This window comes from Poecilia reticulata, chromosome 9 (assembly GCF_904066995.2).
Source record: "Poecilia reticulata chromosome 9, P_reticulata-male-v2, whole genome shotgun sequence".
Taxonomy (NCBI): Eukaryota; Metazoa; Chordata; class Actinopteri; order Cyprinodontiformes; family Poeciliidae; genus Poecilia; species Poecilia reticulata.
The window spans coordinates 7705915-7729965 of NC_088838.1; the positions used below are offsets into that span (position 1 = coordinate 7705915).

A 24051-nucleotide genomic window follows, 5' to 3' on the forward strand; every position below is an offset into this window, starting at 1 on the left:
GGGCGTGTAAAGATTGCCCGTTGTGTTTTCCCTCAAGATGGCGGTGCTGCTGCTGGAGCCGAATGGCAGCAGTTGGAAAATAAGATCATTTTAAAAGGTTGTGGAACCCTGTGAAGAGATTCATTTCGTATATCTCTCAGTGAGTACTTCCTCGGCGTTTTACTAAGCCGTTTACTGATTTGAAAGCAGTGTTTTCATGCGTCTGTGTTTGCTCGTTAGCACTTTAGCATCGTGAATATCGCTATCGTATAGGCCGAATGTGCAACTCCAGACTGAAGGGATGCTCACTCTCCATTTTAGGCTTCCACGAGTTTGTGTCTTTTACTCGTTTTTGTAATTTTGGTGGCCGTTTGTGAAGTTGCCGTGCGAACAGACGACAAAGTTGGTCCTGAATGTATTTTAATCTGATACCTATTCTCTGTGGTCATTTCCCCCCTTTTATCTCCTAGATGTCCGCAGCGGAGAATGATCAGTGCCTCTGTTCCAAAATAAGCTGAATGCATTGTGATTTCCAATAATTGAGACAGTGATTCTGAAGGCTGTCTACATTAATGAAAAGAGCAATGTAGTCAGCTTAGCATATTCAGCATCTGATACGTGGCCTATACAGGGATGATCTTCTGCATTGGAAATTTGTAAAGATTTCTTCATAGTTGTCAGCTAATATTAGATTTAGGTTTTAACTAAACCACACACACAAAAAAAGAAAACGTAAAAATAGTTTATTTTTAAACAATGGATACAGACGACGTTCTCCCCCCTCTCCCCTTGGAGCCACCTGATGATTTTAGCCTAGACCAGTGCAGAGCACCTCCACCACCTCCCCTGCAAACGTCCAGTGACGCAGAGGTAATGGACGTTAGCTCTGGTGGTGATGGACACACATACACCCCGGGGGATGGGGAAGCAAAGACGCAGGAGTGCATGAGCGAGAGCTCTCTGATTTTCTGTAGCCACCTTTCCAGTGAGGCCAGTCCCAACCCACAGTGCCCCAGAACGGCCCGCCACGCTCCTCAGGTCACCAAGTTTTTGCCGGACCTGAAGCAGCTAAGAAATGTTAAGATCAGGGTAAGCTTCTCTGAAAACAGCAGCAGCAGCAGCAGTACCAGTAACGTTAGCAGCGGCAAAGACAGGAAGGTTTTATACACAGGTGAGGGTCAGGAGGCAGGAAGTGAAGATGGCTTAGCTTGTCTGAATGGTGAAGTGGAAAACATGACGAACTTGCTGGAGGACGCTGAGGGTAGCAGTGGAACTGGGGACGCAGCAGGAGGGAAGTCGGAGGACAGCGAGGTAGACCTGGAGAATAAGGTAGAGTTTGCCGTCTTGGATGAGTTGGAGGACTACTACGAGAACCTCCTGGACCGGGATGATGGGGAGCAGGGCGGCTTTAAATCTGACGCCATAGTTCAGCAGGAGGAGGTGCAGGACGAGGCGTCGGCCTACGCCTATGAGGTACGTCTGAGCTCATTTTTGTTGCCTAGAGTTCAGCCGCTTTTAAAAGATAGTTAGAAAAAAAAAAAGATAAATTCTTCTCACCAATTCTTCTCACACCTTGCAAGATTGTGCATAAATTATTCAATTTAGAGAATGTCCTTTGGTGTTATCTTTTTTATACACCCTCATGAGTCTTTGTGTCTGCTGTGGTTTGGTCTGTTCTTCTCCAAGAGGAAGCAAGACTGTATTTCCGAGCCGTTTCCGTTTGCCGATCCTAACCGCTTCCTCTTCCAGGAGGGCTTCGATAACGATGTGGATGCTCTTCTGGAAGAGGGCATGCCAGTCCCAAAAAAGATGCGCCTAACGGAGGACAAGTATGCCGGGGACAGCGATCACCAGTCTGACGGAGAAGGCGAAGGGGGGGTGCAGCCGATGGTGACCAAAATCAAGACTGTGCTGAAAAGTGAGTGGTGGACTCGTTCTGACTGGTGTCTGGTCTGTTGGGCTCTGTCTTTTATGTTTCAGTAACAGATATCATTTTCTTTGCACCCCTACTAAAGATGTGTTTAACGTTCATATTGTAGCTGGTATTAAGTAAGACCTGTGAAGACACTGTTGCAGTAATCAGACTGATGATAGATGCATAAATTAGTTCCTCTAGATCTTGTTGGGACATTAGTCCTGGGCCTGTCGAAATAAATCAGTTAATCGCATTTAAACTTTAGGACAAAAGTCTTCTGTCTGATGCTTTGATCTCAACCAGTCCCTTTTTTTGGAAGGACAGTTTTGTTTCCAGAGACTTCATGATTCGTTCTATTTGTTGTTTCTGTTGTATTGTTTCTTTACTTTGGATATTTAAAATGTCTTCCATTTCCAGTGTTAAGTGTTCATTGGAATTGAAGTGCATCATGTTACCTAAAAATGATCTCAAAACAACAATATTATCATCGCAATAACTTCTGGTACAATTTATTGTCCAGCAAAATTTGTTATTGTGACATTCCTTTAATACTCAAAATGTTCTTCAAGCGATAGAAGGCTGACTTTGTAATTGTCTTTATGTGTCTCTGAAGGTTCCGGTCAGAGTTCATCACTGCACCTTGATTTCAAACCTGATCACTAGTTTTTATCCTTAATAACTCAAGCTGTGTGCTGACTCTGGATTGTTTCTCTTTAGGTCCAACGATTATAGCTTCAGTTTTGTTTGTGTTTTTTTCAGATGCTGATCACAATGCAGATTCAATGTTTCAATCTTATTTTATCGAAAAATATCAAACAATACAAACCGATTGATCTGTGCATCTTTAATTTAAAGATATTTTTTCTGTGTTCAGCAGGTGTGCAAACAAATGCTGTAAATATTTTGTTTTGGTTTTTTTATACTGGTTGTCAAGAAAATGGTTGCTGTGGAGATGTTGTATAAAGATTTTTATGACATGCATAAATAAAGTCACATGTATGCAGGTGTCGATCCTACAAATAAAAAGTACTGCACACAATAGTAAAGTATAGCATCATAAAAAAACAAATTTTCTGTATCTGATCTTTTTACAAGTTTAATTTCTTTTAAGTGTCTTCAGCTCATGATCTGCTTATCATCTGGCACACAGCAGCATTAACCCTATGTTAATGTTTTTTGTTTTTTTTTCGTGTGACAGGTCGAGGCCGTCCACCAACCGAGCCTCTTCCCGACGGTTGGATCATGACATTCCATAATTCAGGCATTCCAGTCTACCTGCACAGAGAGACCCGAGTGGTCACCTGGTCCAGGCCCTACTTCCTGGGAACAGGCAGCATCAGGGTGAGCTGCAGCAAAGGCTCGTGTCTTAACAATAGCTGTGTTTCCATTACAAATTAGCGTAAAATTTGTTGATATTCCGCTAATTTGGGGGGGAGGGGTGAAACCCACACAATTTGCCATATTTACAATAAAAAGAGAAACAGTTAAAATCACACATGGATAAGTTTGTTCACACAGTAACTAATTAAAAAACATGCCACACCGTCATCCTCCGTCCACTTCCTGTAGTCTTCTTTGTCTTTTCCGCAAGAAGTGATCAATTTATTTAAATGTGACGGCGCTTAAAGAACATACAATGTTACCAAAAATATACCGGATTTAGAAAAGTGCTCATTTCCATCTACTGATACATTAATACATTTAAAAAATAAGAACTGTATATAGCAGGAAAAAAGTTTACAAAACTACGTCTGCCTCTGAAATTAAACATCGAATTCCTCATAGGTGCCCATAGCTTATTACTAAGCTCCAATCTTTAAGCTGATTGGAGGAGCTCTCTCTTTTGGCGACAGGCAGTGTGTCCCAGCACGTCCATCCTTTAATGGGTAGAACATTCCGTGAAAACAAAGACTTTCTAAATCGTGAGTTTCAATTTGGAAGTTGAATCAGATTGAAAACTGGATGTTCAGTTCTGCAACATCCAAATACGGCGATTTCCATAGAGCCAGGAAGAAGCGCTACCCTCATCCTAGCACAGAAAAACTTTTTACTGAAAAACTCTGTCGAAATTTCCGTGTTTCCATCGAGCAGATTTATTTTTGGTAACTTCAATTTGCGCAATTTTTTAAACATTTTTTTTACGGTCAGTAGAAACACAGCCAGTACGCGTGTCGAAGGCGATATTCTCGGTTAGAAGATTTAATTGACAAACCCGAGACGTAATCCGGGTGTCGAAGCCCGCTTCTGAACTCTCGTGGCTTCTCGTTCAGAAACACGACCCGCCGACTAGCAGCATCCCCTGCTTACACTACAAGAAAATGAAGGACCAGGAGGAGAGGGAGCTCAACGGGGAGGTAAACTCTAACGAGGCTGCTGCGAAGGCCAGCGACATGGGGAAGGAGGACAAGTCGGCGGAGGACCAGGAGGAACACCCTTCGTCCACCGTCGGCGAAAACAGCCAAGACAGAGAGAGCGTGGACGAGAGCGGCACGCAGAGCAAAGAGGTGCAGGCGTACGACACGGCTCAAGGCGCCTTAGGGCAGGTCAAGGCCAAGGTGGAGGTGTGCAAGGACGAATCCGTAGGTAAGGAGTTTGATGTTAAGCGGACGGGACTCTGTTTTTGATATGAAACAGGATATCTCCTATTAAAAAAAATCCCTCGCAGAACTTGAAGAATTCCGTCTGTACCTGGAAAAATGCTTTGACTTCGAACAAGTCACCGTCAAGAAGTTCCGCACCTGGGCCGAGCGGCGGCAGTTCAACAGAGACATGAAGAGGAAGCAGGCGGAGTCAGAGAGGCCGATCCTTCCCGCCAACCAGAAGCTCATCACCCTGTCGGTCCAGGACGCTCCCACTAAGAAGGGTAACGAGTCCGGAGTCACGCGGCGCACGCCTGGAGGTTCTGTCACAGTCAGGAAGTTATCCTTGAAAATATTTATATATATATATTTCCCCCCCCCCCCCCCCTCCTCAGAGTTTGTCATCAATCCTAATGGGAAGTCTGAAGTTTGCATCTTGCATGAATACATGCAGCGGGTCCTGAAGGTTCGGCCTGTTTACAACTTTTTTGATTGTGGTAAGTTGTTTAGTAGTGACTGAAGTTACTGGAGGAATTTGAAGGTTTTACTAACCTGTAATATGAACCTTTTAGCAGCATCCAATATGGACTTTTCCTAGATTTGCATGTGAGCTAATGCTAACGCTAACATGTCTCCTCAATTTATTTGACTAATTCAATCTAAATATTCAAACTGAAAATGTATTACCTTGTCACCACGGAAGTATTTAGTTCTGCTCTATTGTCTATTTTTTTATTCTTTTTTGTCCTTTCCATGTTTTTTGAATGATTTTACAGCACTTTCTTGCAGCTGCTGTTGTCTTAAAATGCTTTATAAATAAAGTAGCAGTAGTAGTAGTTCAGTTTTTAGTTTTCTGGTGTTGTTTTATATGACTTGTGTGAAAACTCACAGCAGACTGTTTTTGTTCCCTTCAGAGAACTCAAGTGAACCCTTTGGTGCTTCGGTCATTATAGACGGAGTCACTTACGGCACGGGAACTGCGAGCAGTAAAAAACTTGCCAAAAACAAAGCTGGTAATTTTACCTTTTCATTTGCAGCTTTTGCACATTTTATATGGATCTGCTGCTAGATGCCAGTCGCATTAAAAAAAACACTATAATGTGTAATGCTAAAATGCACACGGTACCTGCATTTTATCATATTTTCAAATTGATATCTATTGACATTAACTATATTGAACGAACAGCGAAGAAAAATGGTTAACATACCGTAATCTGACAATATGGACAGTTTCAGATATTATCAATTGGAATTTATTGTGACAGTAATGAATCAAAATCTTATTGTGAAAAGAAAATTATCTCAATAAACGATAAAATAAATGTCCAGCCCCAAATATAAATACTTTTATATTTAAATGATGTTTTTAGTCTTTTATTTTGTAACAGTTTATCCGGACTGAGTGCATGTGCATTCAAGAATCAAAGAAAGGGACATTTCACAACTTTGGGATTAATTTTGTAGGATGAACTGATGAACTTCAAATGAAATCAGGGGAATGAATAACACAAAAAGTGTTATCTGCTGCTTCTTCTTCCCTTTTTTTTTATTTTGTTAAAAAATTTATTAAGCCTAGCAATCCTTATTCAACAGACAAGTTTAAAAGATGCAAGGAAACAAAATAGAAATGTGAACCTGGAAAATAATTCTTTATTGTTTTTTTTTTTTAAAGAAACTGTGATGGAACCCTGTTTAATTTTTAATTTTTTCACTTCCATGTGTTTGCATATTAACGTTGCACAGTGGAACGAGATAAAATGACAGCATGCCAACGAGGGCTTTTGCTAGCTAACGTGTAACAGAACTGAACTCGCTTGTTACTCCCTTCAGCCCGAGCCACACTGGAAATCCTCATCCCTGACTTTGTGAAGCAGACCTCCGAGGAGAAACCCGTCGAGGGCGACGAGCTGGAGGTACGCCGCACCCACTTTGGGAACCTTTGAATCGTTACCACAGAAATAACTTTCTCTCCTCTGCTGTTTTGTCCTGCAGTATTTTAATCATATCAGTATAGAAGACTCACGAGTGTACGAGCTGACCAACAAAGCAGGTCTACTTTCGCCATATCAGATTCTTCATGAGTGCCTTAAAAGGTAAATTAGATTGTTGTTTTATTTTATTTTTTTCCAGGTTACTGGGAGGAAAACGGTTTATATGGGGGTCTGTTACTGTCAAGAACATCTATAAGGCTAGCGGCTAAAAAGAGTTCTTGTCCTTGATTAGGAACTTTTTCAGTAACACCAACCGTATTCCAGTGTGACTGACAGGTTTCATATCACTTTCCTCCAAAAATAATCGACGAATCTTTTTTTTTTTTTTGTCAAAAAAAAAAAGGTTAAATGAAATCACCACCTCTCTCTTTCTAAAAGATGTTTAGGAAGGTGACAATATGTATCTGTGTCCGATTTTCATCCAACTAATGAAATATTTCTTGCATTGCGTACTTTAAAATGTTATAATTCAGTAGAGCTCAGAGTAGCACTGAGAAAGCCTAGAGGGTTTTTTCTGTTTTTACTTTAATAAAGGTCAGGACAGATATTAGAAATAATTGTTAAACAAGTGCAGTAAGGTTTGATTATGTTGATTAGACTTGGCTGGAATTCCTTGGAGATGTTTTCACAAATTGTACAGGAAAGGTCCGGCTATTTTGACTGACGGTGCTGTATGTATAAAAAGAAAAAGTGATTGTATTATAGGTTAGCTCTTTCTCGGTCTACACTTTGTGTTCTTGCCATTGATAGAAATGTAAATATGTATCTCTTTCTATACTAGTGCAATCTCTTTGTTGCTTTTTTATGTTTTTTCAGCATTTTTTTTTTTTACTTGTGTGTGGCAAGGTTAAAAATGACCTCGATAAATAAATGTTTTTTTGTCTCAGAAACCATGGAATGGGGGACACCAGCATTAAATTTGAGGTGATCCCAGGAAAGAACCAGAAGAGCGAATATGTCATGACGTGTGGGAAACACACGGTGCGAGGCTGGTGTAAGTAGAACCAAATTCTAAGTCTCGTCAATCTACGACTTTTTTTCCTTCCTTACCTTGCGGAACCACGCATGCAGAGTTTTCAAGAATTGTTTTGTTGCTTGGTTTTCTTTCCCAACCAGGCAAAAACAAGAGGGTCGGCAAACAACTAGCGTCCCAGAAGATCCTCCAGATGCTTCACCCCCATGTTAAGAACTGGGGCTCGCTGCTGCGCATGTACGGCAGAGAAAGCAACAAGATGGTCAAAAAGGTGAAGATCTGCATGTCTCACTGTTTCTGCCACTTTTTCCAGATGTGTAGAGCTGAATGCATGGCTCACGTAAGGCTTTTGTGCATCATTTTGCACAAAACAATCTTTTCTCAGGAGAGTTCAGACAAGAGCGTGATAGAGCTGCAGCAGTACGCCAAAAAGAACAAGCCAAACCTTCACATCTTGAACAAACTACAGGAGGAGATGAAGAAACTGGCAGCTCAGAGGGTGAGAGTCGATGACGTCCGATGTGTTGCTACACGTTTGGTGTTTAGTTCTTCTGGTCTGTATTTCTCTGTACGGAGCAGAAGAAAATAATCGTAGCTTTGTTGGATCCTGAGTCTCAGACTCAACAGGAAGGCAGTCTGAACACACACACCCTTTTTGTCCAACATGGCCATATTTTCTAGATCAGCTTCATAACTGGATGTAGAAACAGTGCAGAAACATGGTAGTACAGGAGTCCTTGGATTTTTTTTTTTATGCAATTGATCACAATATTGGTTGCATTTATTGAAATGTGTCTACAAATCTTTTTTTATTAGCAATTATTTTGACCATGAATCAAAGCCTGCTTCCTTTCTGAGCTTCAGAAACACAATTTCTCTATAAACAAAACAAATTTAAAACAAAAAGAAGTTCTAATCAAATATATTTGGCCAATATTCTCCTAGTTAATGACAGAATTACTAATTCCTATCGGAATACATTTTATTCTCTCCTCACAGTGTACAATTATTCCCCATTTCTATCAGGGCTAGTAATTATTCTAATAATGGATTATTCTATCGATTAATCTGACGATTAATTGATTAATCTGATTTTTAAGTAAATAGGCAGATTATTTATTTCACCACTTAAGCTTTTTAAAGTAATGTTAGAAATGCTTTAAACTAATGAAAATAAACAAACTCCTTTACTAAACAAATTATTTACTTGCCTTAAATGCCATAACAGCATTCTTTTAGTGAATATCAACAAGGTTAAGCTAAAACTATGGCATGAGAAATTCTGGGCAAAACATGTTTTAAGACAAACAATGCAAAACGTATATACTTTTTTTCTGCAAACGGTCTTTGTTGAGTCTGTGTAACGATTACTAAACTAGTTGACGATCATTCGAATAATCAATTTGTCACGATTAATCGTTTCAACCCTGACCCCTATATTTGAAGGCATATAGCTGTGATTCTATAACGTTAGTCCCATTCTAAATGTGTTTAGTCATCCGTTGTGGTTGCTTGCTCTTCTTTCCACATCAGGAGGAAACCAGGAAGAAGCCCAAGATGACCATAATGGAGTCGGCCCAGCCGGGCAGCGAGCCCCTCTGCACTGTCGACGTTTAAGTCTCGGAATCACTGACGAACCACGGCACTGAAACCCCAGTCACTGTCAAACATCACACCGCATCATGGCGTCCACAACAGAACGCATCACTTTGACATCCGGCGAGGAGCGTAAGCGTCACACTGATCAGACCGGCGGAGCCGCCGCTCGCTTCCCACGGCTCCGTCTGAAAAGGTTGAGCAAGAAAGAGTGTGAGGATTAGGACTGAGCGCACTTAGCGGGGCCTAGAGATATGGGGGGAAAAAGAAAAACAGTCTACCTCTCTAGATGCGTCCTAACCAACAAGAATATGAATTACATCAGAAGAGAAATGCATGCTTTTAACTGTAAAAAAAAAAAAAGCCAATCCAAACATTGGTTTTACTGTCAGTGTTATTTTTAAAAGTCAATCTTTTAGTGCTCGCACTTGGTTTGTTTTTTGTTTCTTTTTAGTGCTTGAAGTTTTCAAAAGGGACTACTAATGCTTGTATTTATACTAGTCAATTAATTGGAAAAAACAGTTTGTTTATGGATCCTTAAAATTTATATTTTAAGGATAGAGGAATAATAAAAAAAAAAAAGGGTACCATTTTTGTTAATCAGTCTGAAAAGTCATCGTGTTCGTTTGCATGACATGCGTCATGAAGTGACCGTTTGGGGAAAAACCGTCACCATGCACTCTCGTCTGATTGGATTTTACTTTTCGCTCGTCACGCTGTCGTTCGGAGAATAACCGTTTGTGGGGACGTGATGTTTTGAGTAGGACACAGTTACAGTCGCAGTAAACCCGACCCAGGGTTGGAAGTACCGCTAGCTTTGACATTTCTTTAACAATTAGCTTTTTAATCTACACTACTGCTAATTTCAGACTTTTGTCCTTTTTTTTGGTCCATTTTAAAAAAACAAAGTCAGCTACACGTTGCCTTAGTTAATTCATTTCATGAAGGGCTTAGACTCTAAAGAGGTCGGACCTAAAAAGCCCTTCAACAGGAAGTGGAAAGACCAACTCCCATTTACTTGATAAGGCATTTACTCCTTAGGCATTTGGTACGTTTTGAGTCGAGACGGGTTTTCAGAGTTGTCTTAATTGGTGTGTACTTTGTACGTTTGCCATCATCCTCACAGTAAATCATGCTAGCTATATAGTAAAAATAAACTCTGAAGGCAGCCTTGTAAAAGTTGGAACAGTGTATACCAAAGCTTACATCCAGTCTTATGCATTTTCTAGAAAGCTACATGTTGCAGGAAAAAAATAAAAATGAGGCTTAACTGTGGCATGAGCTGGAGCAAAAATGAATACAAACTGCTGTGCTTTTTCTACAAAAAAATAAAAACTTTTAGGAGGCATATGTTTCAGCAATGCTCTTGTGATTGTGTAGATTGCTTCAAGAATGTTTTTTTTGTTTTTTTTCTTCCCCTCCCCCTCATCTGTACGTGTCTTGACTCACCAAGTCGTGGTGTGAGGAGAGAAATAATATACTGGTTTTATGTGGCGTTGTATCAATAAAATGTTTGAAAAAGTTGCTGCCTAGAAACTGTGTTGCAACCTGAACTCGACTTCAGTGATGTTTGTTATGCAAAATAAAAATGTCTTTACTGACATCTAGAGGCCCTTTGGTTTATTCAGCCACACAGAAGAGGTAGAGAACTGTCTTTATTCTTCATATACACAGTTTGTGCGAATTCTTTACCAGAAATGCTGCGTATCAAACCAAAACTTTTCAAGACTTTGTTTTGTTACCAAAAAAAATAGAGCAAAAAATTACTAAGCGAGTTAAGTGTGTATACATTTTGAGAATAGAAAGCACTAAAGTTTAGCTGATCTGTTTCTGGTCGATGCTAAGTCTGCTGGGAGTTGTAGTCCACTCTTTCAAACAGAAGAAGAATCTCCACATGCTTGGTCTGTGGAAACAGATCCACGGCCATCGCTCGCACCGGACGGAATGGGGCGCCGTGAACTCTGTTGGAGGGAGCTCTGCACAAGCTGAGGAGGAAGACAAAAACATTGACCATTAATTTGAGAAATCATAGGCTTTTCTTTTATGATAGCTTGACCACCATCTAGACATGGGCTAGGTAAAAAAAAATGCCAAGGTCTAACCAAAGTGACCCAAGAAAAAACCCCAATCCATCCAAAATTTTAACCTGTTAAAAGATACATTTGGTATCCAGGCATCTAGTCAAGATGATATCTGGGACAGATGCTAGTGACCAGGAACCTTCATCAATAAGGCATTGTAGGGAACTCTGGTAGTGCCAAAAAGAATATATGTTGGTGGTTTTTAATTTTTTTATAAAATGTGACTACATTTTCTTTTACACTAGATAAAAAAAATTTCAATTGGAGTGAAATATAGAAGTTTATTATAATTGAATTAAAAAATAATAATTTTAGACATTTAAAAATAAGTTCAAGTTTAGTAAGTGTAAATAAATCCCCAGTTTTGTAATTTTTTTTTTACTAAAACCTTTAAATTTGCTTCATTTTACCAAGGCTGCATCTATAGTTTCTAAAAGTTTGTAGCCTTATTTATATTTCCAAAAAGTTCATATATTCTATAATGAAAAGAAAAAATGCTGGCAAGATACAAAAAAAATTCCAAATTATTTTATGTTGCATCTTAATGTTTTCTGAAACTAAAGCAGCTGCTATGGTTACACTTCTGATGGGAGTCTCCCAAGTGTTATCTTTAATTTTAATTTGGAATGGCTGATTTGGGTATATTATTTTAAACACTTCAGAAAACCCTGTGAGGCTTCTATTTAAAATGGAAAATAATTTTTCTCATGGGTGAAACAAGCTAAAAGTCCTCACTCGATAAAGTTGGTCATGGCCGCCTTGGCATTGCATGCCACGTAAACCAGCCTTTTCAGGTGTTCCGCTCTCCTGATGGCGAGGATGACCTTGGTGTCTGGTTAATTTAAAAAAAAGAAAAAAAAAAAAAACTCATCACCGCTCTTCAAAACAACCGCATTTCGCATTTGTCCGGGTTATCTACTCACGCAGGCCCGCCCTCGGTGGATCCACGATGGCCGTGACGTTGGGGGACACCAGAGCGTTCAGGATGTTGGGGAACACGTCCTCGGCTTTTCCGCAGTGAAACTCGACATTACTGAGATCTTCACACGCAAAGAAAAAATAAAAACGTGACTTCATGTTCGTGTCCGCGTGAGGAAACGGCTGTCGTACCGTTAAGCTTGGCGTTCATTTTGGCGTCCTCCACCGCTTCCTGACAGAGCTCGATGCCGATCACCTTTTTAACGCTCTAGAAAACAAAAAGGTTTGAAACTCCATGAACTTTCTTCAACATGCAGTTGCTGATATCTTCCTCAACAGTAGGATGTGTTCAATATAGCCTGGACAAACTTAATACACTTAAGGAACAATCCAGTTTATTCTGAAGACGTTTATACTGCCTACATGATTGTTGTCGTTACATAAAAAACACAAAAATCACTTTAGCCAGTGAGAGGCCGATGGTTCCCGTCCCACAGCAAACGTCCAGCACCGTGCTGTCTTTGTCGAGCTGAGCCCATTCCCCCACGGCCGAGTACAGCACCTCGGCAGCCCCCGTGTTCACCTGGAAACAAACACACAACACTCATCTTCAAGTACAACTACTCAAAAAGAATGAAATATGTGTACAGTCGCCTTGTGCACATCCGTTAAGTATGAGAATGATGCTAATTCTGCCATCACAAACATAAATGTGTTGGATCTAGAATGAGACTGAGCAAAACAACATCAGACTCTGTAGGAATACCTGTGTAAAACAAAAGAGATTGATATCTGGGAAAAGACACATTATGCATAAGGTGGAGGATCTGTGATGCTGTGGACTTGCTTGGAGAATTAAGAAAAAAATCTCTGATGTGCTACTGCAATAAAATAAATTATTTTGAGTCAAGTTTATTTGTATAGCACATCTCAGCAACAAGGCATATCAAAGAGTTTTACGTCATGAAAACACAATACAGTACATTTTGTCAAATGCCATCATCAAAATATATCCCTCAAATATATTGGATCAGTGTTCCAGTTATTATGAATCAAAGGGAACTCTAAAAAAGTGGAGGTTTTAGCCTTGATTTAAAGGAACTCTGTTTCAGCAATTTTGCAGTTTTCTGGAAGTTTGTTCCAGATTAGAGGAGCATAAAAACTCAACGCTGCTTCTCCGTGTTTGGTTCTGGTTCTGGGGATTTAAGGCGTCTGGCACACATTTGCCATGCATGACCATAAACATGGCCACCACTGTATCTGTCATCGATATTACTCCATAACACTAACCTAAATGAGGTTTTTACAAGATCAATTTGACTTTATTTCTAGGGAGATTGTGTTAACAAGTGGCCATAAATCTCCTGCTTGCCTGAAAGAAGGAGTGCGGGGATATTCTGAACTTTAGGCCGAGCAGCTCCTCGTGAATGCAGCTCTCTCCAGCCACGAGCTCGCAGGGCAGGTCCTCTAGGTTGGGAGATGTCCTTCAAATAAAGTCGAAAACGGGCGATTAACTCTGCTATCCAGATCACTCTGGGGACTGATTCAAGCTCATCTTCCTCACCTTTGACCCTCTCGGACAAAGTGCAGGGAGGTAATGCCGCTCTCTTTACCCTCTCCTTCGAGAAAATACATCTTCATGGAGTTCTTCAGGGCGCTGAGCTCCTCCTCTTCAAGTTTCTGTGAGAATATAGAACGGACTTCACAAGGGAAGAAATCAACAGTAAATGACATGCAGCTAAACTGACGATATATCTTCACCTGCGGGTTGAAGAAGATGATCGCCATAGCTTGCTTGGTCCTCGTAGTGCGTACGGTTAGCTGCTTCCAGTGCCCTTCGTACGTCTCAGGACTGTACACAGAGTACTTGGTAGTCCTGTTTCCAGAATTAGAGAGAAAAAAATACATGAATCAACAAGCTACTGACATTTTCCAAGCTTGGAATAAGAACTCCTACAATCATTTTTTTGGAAAATTTGAAAAGACAGCATCCTGTGGCGGCCGGTGGTATTCAGCGGTGGAAGCACCTGATAAACTTCTGGAACTCGTGGACCACCCTCTTGGCCTCGGCAGACACGTGGCAGGTCTCCGCCGGTCCCACCACGGCGCAAGAGCCTCCTTTGTACTTCCCCAAGCGGAAGCCGATGGTCTTATCCTCCCCGTCAGCCCCCACGGAGATGAGGAACTCACACTTGTTCCTGTACTCCGTCTAACCGAGACCCAGAAACACAAGCAGAAACGTTTACATATTGTACAAGACTCTTTGAATGAGAATACTTACTGGATTAGACATTTCAACACCAACACTTCATTTCTAAAAGACCTGGAGGAAGTGCTGATCCTCTTTTACAAACCTAAGCTACAGTCCAATGTTTAAGAGATGAGGCTACTTCCTGGCACTAACAAGCCATTCTTACGCAGTCTTTTAAATAGTTAAATATTGGAATGTGGGGTATTTACCTGCGTTGGAGAAGGTCGAATTGCTTCAAGAGGGCAACACATTTTGTTGAATTTTCCTTTCTGTGCAAAGAGCCACGGCAACATGGCCTTGTTGGTGCTGCCTATCTCCCTGAAGACCACAACATGATGGGTTAGTCGCAGTGAATCGTACAGAGCATGAAAGCAAAAGTCAGTAATAAACAATTCATCTGATATGGATCCAGATGAATGGGGCCACCTACTTGGCCAGTCTCTGCAGAATCTCCACCACCTCCTGCTCCTTGATCCTCAGCTGCTCCTCGTAAGGCACATTCCACAGGGGAGTCACGGCGTTGGCTATCTGAACGCTGAGCGGCTCCTCTTCTTCCTCATCACCCCTCTCTGTTCTCTTGGACGCCGGCTGCCCCTCTTCCTCCCCTTGCTTCCTTTTCCTCAGGATGGGGTCCGCTTTGGGTTTGGCCAGCCTGACGCTCAGGACTTGGCCCTTCCACTGCATGCCGTGCACCATCTTCATGGCCTTGTCGCGCTCCTCCTCGTTCTTAAAAGTAACAAAGGCGAACGTTTGCTTGCCAAAGAGCTTGATCTTGTGCGGGTTCAGGCCGTGCTTGGCCAGGAACTTCTTCAGGTCGTTGAATCCGACGAACTTGGGCAGGTTCCTGATCTCCACTTTGTAGATCTCTGAGGTGAAGAGGTCTTCTTTGATGTAACGGTACATGTTGGTGTCGGAGGTGGCCTCACTGCCTTCAGCTGGAGGATCAGGCTTGGGGGCATCAGTTTTGGAGAGTTGAGTGAGATCATCACCAGGTTTCTCTTCCTTTGAGGATGCAGCCTCTGGTGCTGCAACACCACTCAGATCCGCCATCACTCTTTTGGCTGTCATAATACAATCATAAGGCACTTACATGCATGTTAAAAACACTGTAAACAGTCTAGTGGTGCTTATCAGTTTTAGCAGATGAAATTAATCACACCAACTTCAATGTAGCAGTAACCTTTTAGTTTTTCACAGTTGCCCAATGTTAATATAAGGATTTCTAATAGGAGTGTTGGTTGTCCGAGGTTCTTAAATACATCTTCATCACTTGAGTTAGATTATAATGTTTAGATAAACATAGAAGTTACATATTGTTCAGAGGAGAACATTTCTGTACATTCAGAACTTCCCAGCTCATGTTTAACGGCATCAACCTCAACAGAGACTTAGTCCCATTAATATTCAGTGGATGTTTTCCACGCGCCTTACCTCCAGACGCCAATGTAACGTCGATTTCTCTTCCACCTAAGCTGAACAGGGCGTCGCCATGTTGGTCCAACCACGTGCAGCGTCAACCGTGAGTTTCTTAAAGCGATAGTGTCGCTTTCGCATTCGGACAAAGATAGAGACAGGCTGTGCAGAATGAGACCTGTGCGAAAGACGTAAGAGAACTGCAAAAACATGTGTATTTGATTTTTAACAAGACTAAAGAGGAACTTTTAAATATGTAAATCTAGTCATATGTGACGCTAAAGCGGCACAACTAAGCTTCAAGGGGAAAAATGGGAAAAAAAATAATCTCATGACTAAAAGTGGCAAGGACAACATTTTGAGCAGATCTCCCATCATTTTTGAAAGAAAAAAACAAAAAACGCTCGCTAGATTCAATTTATTTCATACTTTATTGCTACTGGGTTTTTACCTTACAGCAAAGGATAGCACCCAAATTTTGTGTCATATAATTACTCTCTTCATTTGACAGCACTCCAAGAGGAGCAAGGAACAAAATCTTGAATGCACATGCTCAAATATGATTTGAGAAAAGATGGGGTATTTTAAGATTTAGGACAATGCTAAGTTATTTAAGTATTGTTTTTGAATCCAACAGTCTCCTGGCTCCACCCGTCACTTCGTAGTACATAGTAAAATTAGAAAATTCAAATTGAAGTGATTTTATAGCTTTTACTTTTTGTGTGCCATCCAAGTGTGTAAAACGTGCTTTAGATCCCAAACTCGGAATAGGTAAGAAGTTAAAGGTTCTACTAGAAAATGCAAACAGTTTGCTGAGTATTTAAACCCATTTGAATTAATTTTCTTCTTCTTTTTTGTTAAAGGCAAAACTGATAGCTGCTTTGAATGGCTGTAGTCTCTGAAGAAATTATCCAACTTCTAGAAAAAATGTATTTAAGTCGTCACAAATAGTTTTTGATTAGTTTAATTTCTGAAAGTAGTCAATTATGTGCAAAGAGTTGATGAGACGTTTTAATTATTACTTCACCCCAGGGGTGAAAGTAAGGGGGTACGGAAGGGTACTGCGTACCCCTAAAAGATTTAGCGGGGGTACGCAGTACCTGCAAGAGAGGGGAGCGGCTGTCTGCTGTAAAGAATCAATGGATTCACTGTTCACTAAAACACGACTTAAATCAGTCGTGTTTTAGACACTCCCTACCACATCTAACGCAAGCGGTAACTTGCATATAATGACATAAACATTACCCCTGTGTCCTCTGACTGGACACAGGATCAATAGAACCAGTTTAAAAGCTAAAATGAATGGTTATATGCCACACATGGAAAACTGGGATGCACTCCAAGCCATGATGTTCAGGATTTAGGTCTCATGGCATCTCAACATTGCAGTCAGTGGGCTGACTGCAATGTAGCTCTTGAATTGTAGCTCTTGAATTGTAGCAATTCAAGAGCTACCCAGTTTTTATCGCTTTCGTAAAAAAATTTATCAGCACAGAAACTCCAAAGCACACAAAGAAGCAATATATATATATACTTTTGTCATAGTACCCCAAAGAATTTAAAACTACTTTCACCCCTGCTTCACCCTAAAACTTGAAATAAAATCAGAGTTTTCTATGTCTGAGTAGAAAGAGGCTGTTCCCTCGCGCGCTGTCATGCTGGCCGCGCAGGCATGCGCAGAGAATTCGGCGCGCGAAGCTCCAGCAGGAAGTGGGAGCAGCTGAACGCAAAGGGCGGCCAGTTTGGGATTTGAACCTCTCACACAACTTCCATAATCTGTTAACATCTGCTTTATTATGGCAGACACGAAGGTAAGGGCAGGCGTTTTAGGTTAGTTAATAAATACGCTTTAATTTAAAGCCAGAATTTTTTGATAGTAGTTATATTTTGTTGCGGAAATTTGACAAACCTAGGCAAGGAAAAAGAGAAGCCGACAAGTATGCCATTTAACTGTAGAAAATATATTTGGGAGGATTTTTCAGACATAATACAAAAGGAGAATCTATTTAGTTTCATGTAGAATCGTAAGAAGTGCTGAGTGACACATGAGATGCTTGATTTTCTTTAACATGTCGCTTTAGAGTTGAGGTTTACGAGCTCGAAGAAGTCCTGTGAAGTGTGCTGCCAGTCAGCATGTTAGCCTCCTTACTCTACTCACGAGCATCATTAAGCACTTTGCTATAATATATAAATATTATTATTTTTGTCAGCTAATTGAACCGAGTCAATGTGCCGCACAAAAATAACGGGTTCAGTAGCGTCACATACCTTTGTCTGCTTATTATGGTAGCTAACGTTAGCTTGCTAGTGTTAGCGTTAATGGCTGGGCGCTGAAGAAAGAAAGTCCGTTTGCTGTTGTATTTTAGCGTAACGTTATACGAGAGTCTGACTTGACTTAATGTTTATATCATTATATGCAAGTTACCGCTTGCGTTAGATGTGGTAGGGAGTGTCTAAATAGACTAATGGCTTAACAATTAGCTGTTAGCCTGCTAAGGTGGAGGCCTCTTTAATAAGCCGGGATAACTTTACAAGTTGACAGAAAATTAAAGTGAAACGGCAATTTGTTGGCTGGCGTCAAATTTAAATGAGATCACAACAACCTCTAGCTCCATATTTATTACCCACTAGCTAAACCAACAGCCGTGTCTTCAAGCTGGGTTCAAACCTTCATATTATTTAAAAAACATTCAGCTTTTAAAGTTGCAATAATTTGAAAATCTTTGTATTGGGTACTTCATAAAGAGTCATGTTATTTTCCTTAATTTTTTTTAATCACATAAAGCCAAATGGTATTCAGTAAGCTGGGGTCAGCAGCAGTCATGTACAAAAGGCTTTGTCTGCTCCCTCTGTCGCAAAAGCTATACATATAATCCTCCACCCCCCACCGCGCCCCCCTGGCCTCCATTGAACCATCGTCTGTTAGTGCCTTCACTGAAATCACTTTTGTTTTAGATTATTTTAATCCACATTGCACACCCCAGATTATAGGGGGTTTGCTTAGATGGGGCGCTTCTTTTCATTGTTATTGGAGAAACTAATTTCACTTTTTTCCCTAAAGGAGCAGGAAGACCATGAAACCCCTGGAGACGGAGCCGAGGACACTAATCATGATCCCCACTTTGAGCCCATTGTGTCTCTTCCTGAGCAGGATGTTAAAACATTAGAAGAGGACGAAGAGGTGCTCTTTAAAATGTAAGTTTTTGCCACATAAGTTTTCACATCTCAGTTTATATCTTATTGGATAAAAAAGCACAGCACTTTGTTGATTAGATATTTTAAAATCCAAGTATTCCTGAAGGTAACACGTATCCTCTCAATATGTGGTTGATATTTAAGTGTAGCGTAAGCCAAAGAAGTAGTTGTTCCAAAGACAAAACAAAAACTCTTTACCAGAGACTGTCACTTCAATTGTGTCTGCATCTTTGAAACAAAGTGTTGCTGTCTACTCAGGCGAGCCAAACTGTATCGCTTTGCCTCTGAGAACGACCCTCCAGAGTGGAAAGAGAGGGGCACGGGGGACGTGAAGCTGCTGAAACACAAAGAGAAGGGCACGATCCGCCTCCTGATGAGGAGAGACCGAACTTTGAAGATCTGTGCCAATCATCAGAGTGAGTCAGCTTCCCGAATGCTATCTAACTAGGCATCACTAGAATATTTCCCAGTTTAAAAAAAAAAAAAAAATGTTTCTGGTGCCACAACACACTGTCATGATCTGGAGACAAACTAAATCTATTCAGGGTGTCCCCCAGAAAACCTGCTAAGCCCGGTGTTAGGGGCGATGTCAGGTGGTCCACCAGCGGCCCACCGTGTTTTTGTGTTACAAAAGTTAGGTTACAAAAATTTGGAGGTGCACCAGCAGGCATCATCATTTTAAAATAATATCACATGAAGCCAACAGGCAGGTGTAGAGACGGTGCAGTTGGTTCACATCCACTTCAGTGTACCATCTGTAAACCTGGTGTAATTCGTCACTACTGTTAGCAGGGGGCTTTTTATGCTTGTTTCTTCACTATTTGAGATAAATAAACGACGCTTAGCCTGATGGGAGGTCATTTAAAGCCTGGCAGCCCACCTGGCTTACAATACCCTGAAGGAAACCTGGTTGTTTAGTTTTTTGTTTTGTTTTTCATTTTTTTAGGTGTAACTGTGACCATGTGCCACAGCATTCAGAGCCCCACAAACACAGATGTCACTCTTGACAAACATTCCCATTTCCAATGCGCTTCCTTAGGACACCAGTCACATAAAGAAGTGTGATTTGTATCACTAATCTGCAAGTTGCTAACAGTGTTTTCAAATTTATTGGTATTTATTGGTGCTTTTATTGAACAAACAGTGGAGAAAATAGAACTAACAATTCCAACAGTAAGGCCAGTATTGGGGGATTTTAAATGCCATTAATTGGAATTTGTCATGACAAAGATAAATCAAAAATAATCGTGATACAAAATGTATCAAGATTAGGGCTGAAACGATTCCTCGAGTGATTTGAGTACCTCGATTATTAAAATTCCTCGAGGAAAATTGACCTGCCTCGAAGCTTCGTTAATTTATGCTTTATCATTTAGCGCACCGTGTTTCAGCCGGAACATTATTTGCGTTGAGCAGAGCTCTGACTTCCGCCTCTGAGTTGTTGACGGAAGCTACGTGTTAGCGGCATAACGTCCAATCTTCAGGTTCGGCCCGCGGGGATTTTACTGATTGGTGATAATTCTGGGTTTTCATCGTTTTTGTGGGACCAATAAACATCCTTAAAATGACCGGCGCGATGCCGGGAGTTCGGCAGCCTTTCTGCTCCGGAGCTGATGGTTGAACGGCAGGAAGAAGCTGCGGAGGATTCCTACAGGTGAGCGGAGAGACTGAACACGATTCTTACAGGGTAAGAGCAGCTTTACGGACGAACCGCACAAAAACTTATATCAGCCCGGTCTGAACAAACGGGAGGCGGAACATGGCTGGTAGATGAGTTTCTGAACGGAGGAGCCGTAAATATCCCGTATTGCTCCCCCGGTCTACAAAAAAGTAACTGGTAGGAAAGCTCAAATGTGGAAAAAATAGACTGATGTTGATATCCGATAGTAACACTGGTGTTATGGAAGATTTACCAATATTTTATTTCATAATTGTTTTTATCCGATTACTCGATTAATTGTAAGAAAAATCTATAGATTACTCGATTACTAAAATAATCGTTTACAACAGCCCTAATCAAGATAATGCAATAAATTCTCACCCCCTACTTGTTAGCCAGAGAGAAAAGGTAAAGTAAATAATGTTGTTCTAGCACATTTAGGCAGTTCTGCTGGACTGAACTAACATTTCGCATCGATTTAAATCAACAGCCCTCATAAACTGTGAAGCGGTGTTGCCCTCAAGTAGACGCACTTCCAGTCGGTTCTCCCTTTGTAACAGTCTGACCTTCCTGTAACCTGCAGTCAGCCCGCTGATGGAGCTGAAGCCCAACTCTGGCAGTGACAGAGCATGGGTGTGGAACACACTAGCAGACTACGCTGACGAATGTCCCAAACCAGAGCTCCTGGCGATCCGCTTCTTAAACGCAGAAAGTGAGCAGTGTCCAGTATTTAAAGAAGGCCGTTGCTGTTTGCTCCAGCTAACAAACTGCGTTTTCCTTCAACAGACGCTCAGAAGTTCAAGGTGAAGTTTGACGAATGCAAAGAGGAAGTTAAAAAGCAACTAGAGGGATCAGGTACTTTTTCATTTTTAGATTTTCCTAGTTTATTTAGTACATTTCAGTGTGCTGGTTATTATTGTTGACACTTTTGAATAAAACAACAAGCATTAATTAATTCCAGGACCCCAGTTTATTTGGATGATGTTTGGTAGAATTATTTCTAACAAAAAATGAATTTTACCAAATGAACTGACATAAATAATAAAAACGCGTTATAAAATGTAAATACAATGCAGACACACTCTGTTCTTTGCTGCTTACTCCAGCTTTGGACTTTTTCTGTCTGCTACATAAACATGCATAATGTAACACGACTAGCTTTGCTTAAAGACTGCTGGTGTTGCATTTTTGCTACATTTCGGCTTCTTTTTAAATAGACTTCTACTCATTTTTGGTTAAGAGGCAGCTTTTTTCTTTCTTTTTTTTCTTTCTTTTAAATACTGTCATACATTTCCATCAATTTAAATATATGACAGCATTTTAGAGCCGTTGTAGATTAAAAAATAATAAAGAGGAGTAACTTTCCACCAAAAAAATTGCATTAATTTGAGTTTGAAAACAAGCAAATTTGCCAGGAAAAAAAAAACTCAGAATATTTTTATTATTTTATTACATAAAAAAAAGACATTTCTGATGATGTCCAAAAAGTCAAACTTTTTCAAATATTTGCAATTTCTCGAATTTCTGAGATGTCTGAGATGAATCTCAAAATTTCAGGAGGGGGGTTTTCTAGCAAATTTTTGACTTTTCAAACTTGGAAATTTCCTTGTTTCCGAGTTCTTTGTGCAGAAATGTATTCTTTGCATCTACAATGGCCTTAATATGTATTCGTAGAAATCAGAATACATTTTAAGACAATTGCTGAAAATGTTCATGGATCCTGTATCGTTTTGCCACAGGCAACACTGATGGTGCAAACACGGTGGCAGAGAAGCTGGAGGAGCTTTCAGTAAAAGATAAGACATCTGAGGGAAAGAAGGAAGAGGACAAAAAGGAAACCAAGAAGAATGAAGATGAGAAAAAGGAGGTGAAAGCTGAGAAGAATTAAGAACCAAGAACTTGCTTTGCTGATCTTCAGTTGTTTTTTTTTTTTGTTTTGTTTTTTTTTTTTTTTTTCAGTTTTCCTCTTTTTCTACAATAGACTATGAACTGAATTTGGACTCCTGCATATTAGTTTTTTGTTGTTTTTTTAAAATCTGTTTTGCCTCAAGATCACAAGTCCTTGAAGCCACTGGAGAAAATATCAAACAAAGTTAATAACAAATGTATATTTTTCTCTGACCCTGTTCCCATTTTGCTCGGTGGAAGCCCACACTTTTCCACCCTTACTTTTGAGAGTTCAACATTACTATTAACAAACTGTGAAAAGAGGCTTGTGATAGCGATGATTCCCACATTGGGGTATTTTTTGTTTTTTTGTTTTTGTTATTCTGAAGCAGAGTTCATTTGTAATGTAGCCTGCTCATTAGCAGCACCAGGTCAGGAACCAGGCACTATGGAGGCGCATTTTGAAGGTGAAAACCCACTGATGACTCTCTATGGGCCTGTGAGTCCTGTCCACACTTCCACTATTAGACGGCAAGGCGAAGACGTCTCTTTGAGGTGATTTATCCCTCGGTTTAGTCCAGTCGGAGGCAGAAAAAGGAGGAATTCACTGGACATTGGGGAGCATCAGATGAGTGTTTCGAAGTCACAGTGTCCACCACGAATCAGATGCACTTAGTTAAGAATCTTTTTTTTTCTCCCTCTCTTAAAAAGTCTTGAAAACTATTAAGTCCAAAGTGAAAACGGTTCATTAATTTGTGCAGCTTTTTTTTCTTTCTCCCCCCCCCCCTGTCTCATGTTTCTCATCAGGAGATAAGTTTGTATGTTTTTAGCTCTTAACATTCCCAGACTTCAAAGCATGTAAAGTGTATGTAACGGCGTGCGCCCCATCTTGGTTCTGTGTTCGCACCGCCTGCTCCTTTTTTCTTTCCATCAAATACGTTCTCTCTACCTTGACTCTTCAGTGCATCCAAGTGCCAGTGCATCTGTAAATACATGTATATGGATGAAATGTTGCTCTTCGTTTGCACTCAGATGATCTGAAATGTTGCTCTTCGTTTGCACTCAGATGATCTGAAATGTTTCCTCCACCTTCAAATAAAAGCTGGTAAAGATCACACGCTTTTGTATCCATGTTTGAAAAAACTGCATCTCGGTAAATGAAAAATCTAATCAGAAACATTATTTCACTAATTCATTTTAAAATTTGTAACTATAGCTTTGTTGTGGCTAGAATTAATGAAATCTCACTTTTCTAGTAGGAAACTTGAATATTATAAGGAAAATAAAAAGGATTTTTAGTACTGAAATGTCTCCCTACTAAAAATTCTGTCCATGTGCTTTACAACATGTTCACTTGGTTCTTAGTGATTCGTCTTGCATGCTTTAGTAACCATTGGTCATTTGAACAATGTAAGCCAATTTCAAATCCTGCTGGAAAACAAAAGCACCTCAATGAAGCTCGTCAGGAAACCCAATAAAATTTACTCTTGTGGGAAAAACTTCAGACCACTTGGTCTGGTTAACAATGCAACAGCTGCAGCTCATATAGTGAATAGGATTTCTTTTTCTTCTGGTGGCTCTTGACTAGTCTCGGTGCAAACATTTTGAATATA

General features: G+C 40.4%; 3 protein-coding genes and 1 non-coding gene across 5 annotated transcripts; 3 read left to right on the plus strand and 1 right to left on the minus strand.

The window, feature by feature from the left end:
- The first annotated feature begins 2 nt into the window (after positions 1-2).
- Positions 3-10636, plus strand: dgcr8 (DGCR8 microprocessor complex subunit). 2 transcript variants are annotated; one of them, XM_081610483.1, is made up of 14 exons: positions 3-139; positions 450-1452; positions 1666-1897; positions 3093-3235; positions 4165-4477; positions 4560-4757; positions 4869-4970; positions 5388-5486; positions 6304-6386; positions 6466-6566; positions 7352-7458; positions 7581-7708; positions 7823-7936; positions 8971-10636. In XM_081610483.1, exons 2-14 carry the CDS (start codon positions 736-738, stop codon positions 9052-9054), a joined length of 2421 nt encoding a protein of 806 aa, XP_081466609.1. In that variant the 5' UTR covers positions 3-139; positions 450-735; the 3' UTR covers positions 9055-10636. The 2 variants fall into 2 exon arrangements, with proteins under 2 accessions (XP_081466609.1, XP_008415851.1); XM_008417629.3 differs by having other exon boundaries at positions 1729-1897.
- Positions 10637-10674: 38 nt separating this feature from the next.
- trmt2a (tRNA methyltransferase 2A) lies at positions 10675-15866 on the minus strand. The gene is made up of 12 exons (XM_008417627.3): positions 15715-15866; positions 14714-15344; positions 14493-14601; positions 14060-14241; positions 13794-13908; positions 13597-13712; positions 13405-13516; positions 12493-12615; positions 12225-12300; positions 12038-12154; positions 11850-11946; positions 10675-11018 (listed from the first exon to the last, which is right to left on the minus strand). The coding sequence occupies exons 2-12, from the start codon at positions 15331-15333 to the stop codon at positions 10874-10876; spliced, it is 1812 nt and encodes a 603-aa protein (XP_008415849.1). The 5' UTR covers positions 15334-15344; positions 15715-15866; the 3' UTR covers positions 10675-10873.
- A 1483-nt stretch (positions 15867-17349) lies between these two features.
- On the plus strand, positions 17350-23553 carry ranbp1 (RAN binding protein 1). Its single transcript, XM_008417628.3, has 6 exons — positions 17350-17507; positions 18758-18891; positions 19150-19307; positions 21135-21263; positions 21338-21406; positions 22291-23553. The coding sequence occupies exons 1-6, from the start codon at positions 17493-17495 to the stop codon at positions 22437-22439; spliced, it is 654 nt and encodes a 217-aa protein (XP_008415850.1). The 5' UTR covers positions 17350-17492; the 3' UTR covers positions 22440-23553.
- Positions 21624-21752, plus strand: LOC145553015 (small nucleolar RNA SNORA77). Its single transcript, XR_014089188.1, has one exon. It is a non-coding gene; the product is annotated as a small nucleolar RNA SNORA77 (small nucleolar RNA).
- Positions 23554-24051: the final 498 nt, after the last annotated feature.